The 12315-nt window shown below is 36.2% G+C and overlaps 1 protein-coding gene across 1 annotated transcript in view; it reads left to right on the top strand.

The window, feature by feature from the left end:
* Nucleotides 1-12315, top strand: part of BTAF1 (B-TFIID TATA-box binding protein associated factor 1) — a 101655-nt gene that overhangs the window by 62423 nt on the left and 26917 nt on the right. Inside the window, exons 20-25 of the mRNA XM_046026898.1 lie at nucleotides 4844-5270; nucleotides 6389-6579; nucleotides 8420-8573; nucleotides 8652-8761; nucleotides 10202-10403; nucleotides 11406-11554. Coding sequence (XP_045882854.1) covers nucleotides 4844-5270; nucleotides 6389-6579; nucleotides 8420-8573; nucleotides 8652-8761; nucleotides 10202-10403; nucleotides 11406-11554 — 1233 coding nt within the window. The remainder of the gene's footprint in view (nucleotides 1-4843; nucleotides 5271-6388; nucleotides 6580-8419; nucleotides 8574-8651; nucleotides 8762-10201; nucleotides 10404-11405; nucleotides 11555-12315) is intronic.

The raw sequence follows: 12315 nt of genomic DNA on the forward strand, positions 1-12315 counted from the left end.
CAGCATGAGTCTGCTTCTCCTTCTCCTGCCCCTCCCCCTACTGGAGCACATGCTAGCTCTCTCTTTAAAATAAAAAAAATAAAATATTTAAATTAAAGTAAATCTATCAGATGACCCATTCTTCAAGCTTTTCACTTTTCACTCTTTTCTTATTCAAACCTTACTCTTCAGTGAAACTACTGTTTCATCAGCTTAATTAGTCCATGGTTTTGACCTGGCACATCAGAATCTCAGAAAGAAAGTATTGAGGGAAGGACTATTTATTTTACTTTAAAGTTTTTATTTTATGCCTGCATACAAGAGTACATACTATAAGATTCCATTTATATGATGTTCTACAAAGGCAAAATTAACCTATAGAGATAGAAATTGGAAAACTGGTTGGTTCTTAATCAGGTGGGGGAAGGTGTTGACTAAAAAGAGGCAGGACTTTCTGGGTAATTAAAATGTTCTGTATTTTGATGAGAGTGGTAGTTACATGGGTGTATCAACAAACTTTATACTTTTGTTTTCTGTAAATTATGTGCAAATCATTCTATATAAATTATATCTGACCTAAAAGTACTGGTAAATAAAAATACTAGTCTTGGCTCACTTAAAAAAAGTTTTTATTTTAATTTCAGTTAGTTAACACAGTGTTACATTAGTTTTGGGTTTGCGATATAGTGATTAGCATTTTGTTTTGTTTTGGTAAAGATTTTATTTATTTATTTGACAGAGAGAGAGGCAATGAGAGAGGGAACATAAGCGGGGGGAGTAGGAGAGGGAGAAGTAGACTTCTGCCAAGCAAGGAGCCTGATGCAGGGCTTGGCAGATGCTTAACAACTGAGTCATCCAGGTGCCCCATGATTCAACAATTCTGTACGTCACCCGATGTTCATCACAAGTGAATTCCTTAATCCCCATCACTTATTTCACCCACCTCCCTGCCCAGGAAGCGCAATTTTATATTATTTCATTTATTATTATTTTTTTTTTCCAGGAAGGGCAATTTTAAAATGTTAGTCTTATTAGTCTTGGCTTAGAGCCACTACTTCATTAATCTTTTCATTGACTCCCTATTTTTCTCTTCCTTGTCAAATACAAGCATTTCCCTAAGATGTTTCTTTGTCACCATTCTCAAAATTTAGTTCTTACCCTTGTACTGTGCTATCTTTCTTGATCTCTTGAAGTTCTTCTGTTAGGGATTTTTAGTTGGATAGCTCACTGTCACTTCAGCTTAACATAACTAAAACTGAAAAATTTTTTTTAAAGATTTTATTTACTTATTTGACAGAGAAACAGTGAGAGAGGGAACACAAGCAGGGGGAGTGGGAAAAGAAGAAGCAGGCTTCCTGCAGGGAGCCTGATGTGGGGCTCCATCCCAGGATCCTGGGATCGTGACCTGAGCCAAAGACAGATACTTAATGACTGAACCACCCAGGTGCCCCCAAACTGGAATTTTTTAACAGTAAAATGCCTTTTCCAGTTGCAAATCTTGCTAGCATTTCCTTTCAGAAAGCCTCATATGTTTATCTTTTCTCTGATTTCATTGCCACAACCTGGGGACCTTAGTACTTTTATGACTAGGTCCTGAGTCATCTCTAAAGCTCCCCGTGATCTCTGGTCCATTTCATCTCCCCTGTTGTGCCAGAGTTGTAAAGTCCTTTAGTTCCACTCTGAAGGCATCCCTCCCCTGCTTAAAAACATTATTATTGTTTTCCTTGATTTTTAGTTTTCTTTCTTTTCACACCTTCTCTAAATTCCTCATCTCTTTTCATTATTTCTCAAACTTTCTCCCTTTTAGCGTAGTTAACGTTTTTCTTACAGAAGTGTACCATGCTCACTCATTCTCACTTCTGAGTCTGAGCTCCTGTTTCGTTTGTCAGGAATTCCCTACCCTCAACCCTCTCTGTGTTTATCCTAGGTTCATCTCTTTAACATTCTTCCGTCTGCACCCTATACTCAGGCCATGATTAGCTGTTCTCAGTTCCCTGGACAGTGCCTCATTTTGCACTCAGCACCTCACTCTGTTTGCCAAGATGTCCTTACAATTCTGGACTTAACCCATCCTTTAAGAACCATATCACAAGAGGCCACCTGAGTGGCTCACTTGGTTGAGCATCCAGCTCTTGGTTTCTGCTCAAGTTTGGGTGTGAGCTACTTTTCCCTCTCCTCCTGCCCCCTCCCCCTGTTTGCACTTGCACCCTCTCTCCCTCTCAAATAAATAATTAAAATCTTCAAGAAAAATTAAAATCACAAGTGCTGACTTCATCTTGCAAGCCTCCACTAATCTTATCCTCTGAGAAAAGTTAAGCAACCCATGTGTCCCACAGTAACTTGCACTTACCTCAGTTGTATGTTGCATTCTCTTTACTTATACATCTTTCTCCCTTATTAGTCTCTACATTTTTTGAGTGTATGAAGACATTGGATCTTACTCATCTTTTAGTATTTTTCAGTAGATACTTGTTGAATGAGTAAATGAATTAATGAATTTGGGGTTATTGGAAAGCTTTTCCTTAGCTTAGAATCATTGAAAATTGACAGAAGCATAGTATATTTAGGACAGCGTTTTCAAACTTTAAGCAGTGAAATCTTGTTTCCAATAAATCTTAGGCAGAACGCAAATAAATAAAATGAAGTAGAAAGTATAAGCTATATTGATTGTGTTTCTTTGTAGTGAGCAAATGGACTAGGTCAAGCAGATATAGCTCAACTTAATGAGTTTTGTATTTTATTTTATAAAAGGAGATCTTAATGGTGTGCCTGTTTTGTTTTTCATAATAAGAGGACAGTATTATCAATCTTGTCCATAATAGAATTATTTGTAAGACTGAAAAATTAGGTTCTCCATTAAAAAAAAAAAATTCTTCAATGTTACAGGCTTCTCTAGTATTTATCAGACTGGATCTATTTATAGAGCCTCTGTATGATTACAGTTACCTATCAAACAAGAAGACTATTTTTGTTATGTAAGCCATTACACAGTCTTTAGATGTTAATTTAAAAACATGCTCACACAGAAACTTGTACATGAATCTTCATAGAATCATTATTCAATATAGTAGCTAAGGGGTGGAAATGTTCTTCAGCTAATGAATGGATAAATACAGTATATTGTGGGATATTATTTGACAAGAGAAGGGAAAGAAATACCACATTCAGGATGCCTAGGTGGCTCAGTTGGTTAAGCGTCTGCCTTTGCCTCAAGTCATGATCCCGGGATCCTGGGATCGAGTCCCACGTTGGGCTCCTTGTTCAGCAGGCAGCCTGCTTCCTCTGCTGGACACTCCCCCTGCTTGTGCACTCACTCTCTCTCACTCTGACAAATAAATAAAATCTTTTAAAAACTATAAAAAAGGAAATATCACATTCATCACTACAACACTGATGAACCTTGAAAGCATACTAAATGAAAGAAACCAGTCACAAGAGATTCACACACTGTATTAGTCCATTCATATGAAATGTCCACAATAGGCAAATCTATAAAGATGGAAAATATATAAGTGGTTGCATAGGGCGGGAAAGAAATGAGGAATGGTTGCTAAGGTATGAATTTTGTAATGGGGATGATGAAAATGTTCTAAAATTGTGATGTACAACTCTGAGCAGAATAAAAATCATTGAATTATACACATTAAGTGGGTGTATTATATGTAAAGTATATCTCAAAATTGTTAAAGATGTATTGAACAGTCATTTAATGTGGCTTGTAAAGTAGTCTGATATCACAGGGTTATAGCTTTAGACAACTCTGGGTGAGTAAAACATTCGTGATTGTTGCACTAGTTACTGTCCCTTTTTTTATGTATTCCCCCCAAACCCCCAGCATTTTCACGAGAAGGGAGGTCAAAGGAAGGAAGAAAATAATGCAGTTAACAACACTTAGCCACTTACTGATAGCTGGCCCAAAAGTTTTTTTTATTTTTTATTTTTTTCATTTTTTTAAGATTTTATTTATTTATTTGACAGAGATCACAAGTAGGCAGAGAGGCAGGCAGAGAGAGAGGGGAAGCAGGCTCCCTGCTGAGCAGAGAGCCCCATGTGGGGCCTGATCCCAGGACTCTGAGATCATGACCTGAATGGAAAGCAGAGGCTTAACCCACTGAGCCACCCAGGCGCCCCTGGCCCAGAAGTTTTTAAATTGAGAAGAGTTTTTTTCCATAAAAGGAAGTTGGTGAGATTTGGTATTTCTTAATTTAGTTTATATTTGTTGATAGATTTCTCATTTCACCAAACTACTGTGTTGGCATTCTGTGTAATTTTCTGTTAAACTTATTAGATATATTTAAAGGATAAACTTACTAGATATATTTAAAGGATAGGTAATTTTGTTCATTTCCGTAGACTCTGTGTGAGTGTGTGTGTGTAGTTGACACACCAGTGTTAGAGTAGTTTCAGGTATATGACGTAGTATAGGCAATGCAGTCAGTGGTATTGTGGTGATGGTGCATGAACACTTAAAGAATACGGTGTTATTGTTAAGTCAGATTAAAGTTTAAACTTGGGAGTTTTTATTTTTAAGATTTTATTTATTGAACAGAGAGAGAGATCACAAGTAGGCAGAGAGGCAGGCAGAGATAGAGGGGTAAGCAGGCTCCCCGCTGAGCAGAGAGCCAGATGCGGGGCTCAATCCCAGGACCCTGAGATCATGACCTGAGCCAAAGGCAGAAGCTTAACCCACTGAGCCACCCAGGAGCCCCTAAACTTAATTTTAGAGATTTAGTTTACTGAATACTAAAATAATACTGGATACTGTGGAACTTAAAATTGAAACAAAGCTTGCTGTTGCCCTTTAGTTTACAGACGATTTGGGATTGATGTCATTAATGATTTTTAATTTTTCTTTTTTTAATAGGTCACTGCTGTTTTTAATGAAGTCACATCATCTTTTGATTTAAATCCTCAAGTGTTACAGCAGTTAGATAGTAAACGACAGCAGGTCCACATGACAGTTACAGAGACCAACCAGGAGTGGCAAGTGCTGCAGTTGAGAGTGCATACTTTTGCTGCATGTGCAGTTGTGAGTTTGCAGCAGCTTCCAGAGAAATTAAATCCTGTCATAAAGCCATTAATGGAGACAATTAAAAAAGAAGAGAATACACTAGTACAAAACTATGCAGCTCAGTGCATAGCAAAACTACTTCAGCAGTGTACAACAAGGACACCCTGCCCCAATTCAAAAATTATTAAAAACCTTTGTAGCTCACTTTGTGTGGACCCATATCTAACTCCTTGTGTCACATGTCCAGTACCAACACAAAGTGGCCAGGACAATTCTAAAGGTATATATCTAAACCTACATTTGGGGTAGAGAACCATTTAAATTTGTTTTCATTTACTGTAGGTATCATTTAAGCACAAATCCAGTTTATGTTGGAATTTTTTCCCATTTTGCATATATTGGTAATCAAATAACAACCCTCTAAACTCAAACTACTCCTAGAAGACCTAAAAGACTTGATATTTCATATGACTGAAATCTGTGAGATAAGTTTAACCCTACCCTCTCTTTCCAGACCATTATTATAAGGGTTTACTGTTATGGGACTAGAAAACATAATCGTATCAAATGTTGAATAAAAATTTCTTCTTATAAAACTCTGGTTTCTCTAATTTAGTGCATGTCTTATAAGTGAACTCTGTTACCTTTAGCAAATAATATGTAGCTGTTCTGGGGGGGGGGAAATGTTAGCCATTCTGATTTCATCTGGAAAACAAGAATTGCTCTCTGCAGGCTAGTATTAAGGACCAATGTTTTTTTACATGCCTTAATCCTATGTGATTTATTTTTTGTTTGTTTATAAGATTTTGGAAAAGCAAATTACTCAAAATGTAAGAGATTTACAACTTTGGCGCAGTGTAGGTCATAACAAAATGTGAACAAACTGGAAGAGAGGATGGCATTTTGAGTATCCTCATCTTAAAACTATAATAGGGTAATGGTCTCCCTCCCCTAACCCCTCCAGCCCCTAGTATTATTTGAGCCAGTAATATTTTGCACAGTGGTCAGTGTTTCTGAATTTATGGTGACCATGGACATTTCTTTAGAACTTGCTTGCAATGTGTTTTGTTTCTTTTTATGCCTAGAAGCAGTCATTTATTTTTTAAAAATTAATATACTTTAACTGAAAGCTCAAAATCATTCTTGCATGTCATATTTCTTATTAACATGATTCTACAATTTTTTATTAAGTATGATCCTATGCAAATATCAAAACATTTAATGTTGTAATTATTGACTGTTTTGTTACTATCTCATTGACTACAGAAAATATCATCAGCTTGTAAAAATTGAGGTTTAAAGACATAGTTTTAAAAATATGTTTTATCTCTTTTGGAGCAGGAAGCATTTGGTCACCTATATTATGCTTAAAAAGTTATTTAATTTTTTTCCTTTTAGGATCCAACTCCGAAAAAGATGGGATGCACCATACAGTCACCAAACACAGAGGTATAATTACACTCTACAGGCACCAGAAAGCTGCTTTTGCTATCACAAGTAGGCGAGGTCCTACCCCCAAAGCAGTAAAAGCTCAAATAGCAGATCTTCCTGCAGGAAGTAGTGGAAATATCCTTGTTGAACTTGATGAGGTAAATAGTTGTTTTGGGTTTTTCTGACTACTCTGCTTTTTAAACAGATATCTTATAGGTTGAGAGCTTAATTGTTATATGAGCACTGATTATTATTTTTTTTTTAAGATTTTATTTATTTATTTGACAGAGAGCACAAGTAGGCAGAGAGGCAGAGGCAGGCAGAGAGAGAGGAGGAAGCAGGCTCCCTGCTGAGCAGAGAGCCCGATTCGGGGCTTGATCCCAAGACCCTGAGATCATGACCTGAGCCAAAGGCAGAGGCTTAACCCACTGAGCCACCCAGGCGCCCCTCGATTATTATATTTTTAAGTGATAGAACTGGAATTAACCTTTTGTAGTAACTCCACAGCATGATCCAGAAAGACTGCAAACTTCTAGTGCCAGATAATTATCACCTGCTTGACTTTTAGTCAGCCTGCAATTTATTAAATGTGTGATATGAGGGATCTAAATTTACTTTTCCATATGAACAGCTAGTTTCTTGAATCCTTTCCTGCATGGTTTATAATGACACCTCTGTTATATATCATGCTTCATATATGTGAGTATCTATTGGGCTTTCTTTTCTGTTTCATTGGTGTACTTGTTTACAGCACAGTCTTCTTTAAGGACAGTTAAAAATTGGTTTTTGAAATATTTATAGTCACAGTATTAATGGTAGAATGATGCTCTAGGTTTCTCCTTTGGTTGGCATGACATAGAAACTTAGTTCAGGGCACCTAGGTGCCTCAGCTGGTTAAGCGACTTCTTTTGGCTCGGATTATGATCCCGGGGTCCTGGCATCGAGTCCCACATCAGGCTCCCCCTGCTCTGTGAAGAGCCTGCTTCTCCCTCTACTTCTGCCTGCTACTCCCCTTCTTGTGCTCTTCCTGTGTCACATAAAATCTTCAACAACAACAAAAAAAAGAAAGTTCTGCAATAAACTACCAATGCTAAAAGACATGTGTCTAATATATTTCTGTAAAATATATTTTAGGTTTCTTTTTTATTTTTTTTGTTTTTAAAGATTTTATATATTTATTTGACAGAGAGAGGTCACAAGTAGGCAGAGAGGCAGGCAGAGAGAGAGCGAGCCCGACGCAGGCCTCAATCCCAGGACCCTGAGATCATGACTCGAGCCAAAAGCTGAGGCTTAACCCACTGAGCCACCCAGGCGCTCTAGGTTTCTTTTTTAAATAAAAAATTTTATCTTCTTAACCTGTGTTTCTTTCAAAATATTCTGTATATATCTTTTTTACTGATCCTATTCTTACCATAATAATTTTAATTAAAAAATTTATTGTGATTTTGGTATTTATATATCTATGGTTTATATAGTTCTTCCTTTCCTTTACTTAAAAAATAATTGTAAAAATATATGCATCTTTCTGGAGGGGACAGTTTTTTTGTATTAGGATGAAATTAGTGCCAAGTAAGAGCTTGTTAATCTTATTATTAGATTCAACAGATGCTTTTATTATTCCTTTAAGTGAATATAAATATAAGGGCAATTCATTTTATCTCCTTATCTTCTCCTTGGCTGGTAAGTTTCTTTGGGACAGGGAGCAGGGAAAAAAATTGTCACTTAGAACTGTCTCTAGAAACTGCATATTCTTCTCCTTATTTTTCAGCTCCAAAGGAGTATTTTACTTTGGATGGAAAAAATCTAGTTTGGGATTTTATGCCCATGTAAATTTAATTATTGAAAGACATTTATAGTGATAAATATGTTTATAGTTGCTTAATTGGTGAATGGTAATACCATGAATTCTTAGATGGTGACTTTTAAATTCTCTTAATAAAATTTCAAACCCATTATGCTTTTTTTCAAACTCTCTTATCAACTAATATTTCATTTTAGGCCCAGAAGCCTTACCTGGTACAGCGAAGAGGAGCTGAATTTGCCTTGACAACCATAGTGAAGCATTTTGGTGGTGAAATGGCAGTGAAGTTGCCTCATCTCTGGGATGCTATGGTTGGTCCATTGAGGAATACAATCGACATAAGTAATTTTGGTGTGTACATATTTCTGAGTTGGACTTTAAAAAATTATTTGCAAGGTGATACACACTTAAATCAATATATCTTAATAGATGGAAAGTCCCTCTTGGAAAAGGGAGATGGTCCTGCCCAAGAACTGGTGAATTCTCTGCAAGTTTTTGAAACAGCAGCAGCTTCAATGGATTCTGAGCTTCATCCCTTGGTAACTAACTAATGCAAGTGTAATTTTCTTCTAATAAAACAAGTGGTTTTATTAAAAAGTCTTAAGGCTTAAAATATGTACCTAGCATAAAAATATGTCCCTAGCAATTGCATTGTCTTTTATGTGGTATAACTAGATTTTTTCTTTATTGACAGCACATTTCTTGTGGGCTTTGAGGCAGAGTTTGGTGCATGAATGTTAGATAACTCACTTTGGGAGCTTAGAATATGGAGCAGTGGGGAAAGGGCTCTGATACAGAAGCCTGGTATAAACAGAAAGTAAGTTACAGCCCTATTAATTTATGCCATATTTAGTAATACAGCTCCAAGAAAGGAAGAACACAGGTAATAAAACTTCTTCCTAAGTAAGTGTAAAGGTAGAGGAAGTTACCTGAGTTGAAGCTGTTCAGTGGCAAAGAACACTGGTTTGTGTTTTTTGACTATTAAAATAAATATTTCTTTTTAAAAAATTGTGACAGAGGAGAAAAACAGACCAGAGAATTAAATATATGGTTTTTCCATAGAAGGAAGCAGTATTCTTTCTCTCTGCAATTTACAGTGCTGTTAAGTGTGCTAGCGCCAATTCCCTATTCATATCTAACAGAAAGGGGAATCTAGGAGAAAGAATAACAAACCTTTTCTGTTTATATTATATAGAATAATGAAGTTGTATCTTTCTACTTGTTAAATTTTACTGATCTATCATTAGTATAGAAGGGCAGAATCCATCTGTATGCTCTCAACCTTCTATGATCAGCTTAACATTCATCTGAGCTGTAAGGCTAGTCTGTTCACCATTAAGATTAATCCTGGTATTCCATACAGCAGGCATTTATTAATGAGATATATCATGCTTTTGTGATCATAATGCCTGTGGTAAGCCAGGAAGTTGAAGTGGGAAGTACCTACCAAAGGATGGTGCCTAGAACAAATTAGGATCACTCAACCCGTGAGTAAAAAGTATGTATCTAGGGGTGCCAGGTTGACTCAGTTGAGTATGTGACTCTTGATCTTGGGGTCATGAGTTCAAGCCCCACATTGGGCATAGAGCTTACTGGAAAACAAACAAACAAACAAACATATGTACCTAAACCTAACCCAGAGCTACCAAATTGGGAAGGGACTGGTGATGTGTGGTGTCATTTCTCCAATGTCAGGAGAATCTTACAGGTACCTTTTATGTGCACCCTGATACCTTAAGAGAAAAGAAACAGAGGAGAAGTGATGCACCTTTTAGTTTAAAGAGTTTCAGTACCTTAGTTTGGATTTAGATTAATTTTTTATTGAGGATGTTTTGACAATAATATTTGAGGTAATTGGAGATAACTTGGATTTAGTCATTTAGAATATTAAGAACCTCTGAGTATGGGCTGTAGTAGTTATGTTTTAAACAGTAGATCCCTAATGAATATTCTGATTGTCTTAAACTTTTTGTTTTTAGTTGGTACAGCATTTGACCCATCTTTATACGTGCCTTCAGTATCCCAGCACTGCAGTGAGGCACATGGCTGCTCGTTGTGTAGGCGTCATGAGCAAAATAGCTACCATGGAAACAATGAATATTTTTTTGGAGAAGGTTCTTCCATGGCTAGGAGCAATTGATGATAATATCAAACAAGAGGGTGCAATTGAAGCACTTGCATGTATCCTTTTTTATTTTTAAAACTTCAGAAATTGTATTCATTTTACTTAGGGTTGACTCTAGTAAAATTCATTAATTCACTTAAATGTTCATAAATAACCTATCTTGTTCCAAAAAGAAAACTACTCTGTTATATTTTATTTTGAAGTATCTTTATATTACATTATAAGTACATTATAAATATATTTACATTTTATTTTGAAAATTTTCACAGAGTTTGAAGAATTACTATTTTAAGAGTTCTTTTTCAATAGGCAAAAATAATTTTAGGTACTTTATAAAATATATTTCTAGTAACTGATCTATTGGTTTATAATCAGTGTTGTATTAGTACTAATCAGACACTGTGTATATAGTCTGTATTTTATAAACATAGTATGTTTTCAAAGTTCATTATATGGGTGGAAAATGACTAACTGTACTAAATAACTAGAAATACACAGGCAAGCTTTTTGCTATGGGTACAGCATCCGTTGGCATTCTTTAACTCGAAGTTACTGAAAGAAATGTGGATGGAGAGAAATCAGTAGAAACTCTGGCTCAGAAGTGCTGAAGAGTGCAGGAGCTCTAAACTTATTGGGCCCTGCCATGTCCAGTTTTTGACTGTCAGGATTTTGGTTGGAAATTTGGAATTAATCTTTGAGTGACATTGAATTGTGCTCCCTTGCTTGCAGTGTTACTCGTTTTATTTTAGTGTCGGAATTCTAGCAACTTACGAGAATTTCTCTATGAGAAAAACCTAATTAAAACTTCCTCCAGCCTCTTTCAGGTGAAAAACCTGATTTTATAGTCTTTATCAAGAGCAAAATACATAATATTTACAAAGGGGAATAGGGTACAAATGCAGTTATAATTGAATCATAGATCTCAAGGGACAGTCTATTCCCTTGTGATGTAAATGAGAAAATGGAGAACCATTTTAGAAGTTAAAATCTTGATATATTTTGTTTGTGAAAACATTAACCTCAGAACAGGTTGGAAATTTCCTTAATAACTTACTCAGGTGTAATGGAACAACTGGATGTTGGTATTGTTCCATATATTGTCCTTTTAGTTGTGCCCGTGTTGGGAAGAATGAGTGATCAGACAGACAGTGTAAGATTCATGGCTACACAGTGCTTTGCAACACTAATTAGACTCATGCCGCTTGAGGTAAGTTGAAATACTTGGTTTATAGACTTAATGTTTTCTGTAATTTCATCTGTAATAATTGTAATTTTTTTAAAATAATGTCAGGTTAAAAACATTGTGAATATGTGTACAAGCATTAGGAATTTTATACTTAAATGGAAATACATATATCTCTATATCCATGCATTATATATAAACGTGTGTGTGTGTGTGTCTTTATAGTTTTAAGTAAAACTATGGTTCCTAAAAGAATGATCATTTATTGATGCTATTCTAGAAACAGAATTGTTCCTAAGTGTCCCTGGTAGCATCAAGGTAAAGATTCTGTGCCAACATTTTCATGAAAGGTAAATTTGAGAGATGATAAGAGAAGGTGTAAAAAGCAAATGAAGTGTCTGTGGAAGTGTGGAGAAAGCAGACTAGAAGGTTGGTTGGAGAATTTTGGAGTATATTCATGTGCTAGAAATAAAATATGTGGCCAGTATTGGAACTAGAAGTGATTTGAAGCAAGGGAAGGACCAGGACCCTGCCACCAAACTACTTAAAATATTTTGGTGGGATTTTTTTTCTTTTAATTCATTTGAGAGAGATACAGAGACAGCACAAGCAGAGGGAGAGGAAGAGGGAGAAGCAGACTCCCCGCTGAGCAGGGGGGCTGACATGGGGTTCCATCCCAGGACCTGGAGATCGTGACCTGAGCCAAAGGCAGACACTTAACCATCTGAGCCACCCAGACACCCCATGAGATTTTTACAGTTCAGGAAATCAGTAGATACATCCAT

The sequence above is a fragment of the Meles meles genome, chromosome 13 (genome assembly GCF_922984935.1).
Source record: "Meles meles chromosome 13, mMelMel3.1 paternal haplotype, whole genome shotgun sequence".
Lineage (NCBI taxonomy): Eukaryota > Metazoa > Chordata > Mammalia > Carnivora > Mustelidae > Meles > Meles meles.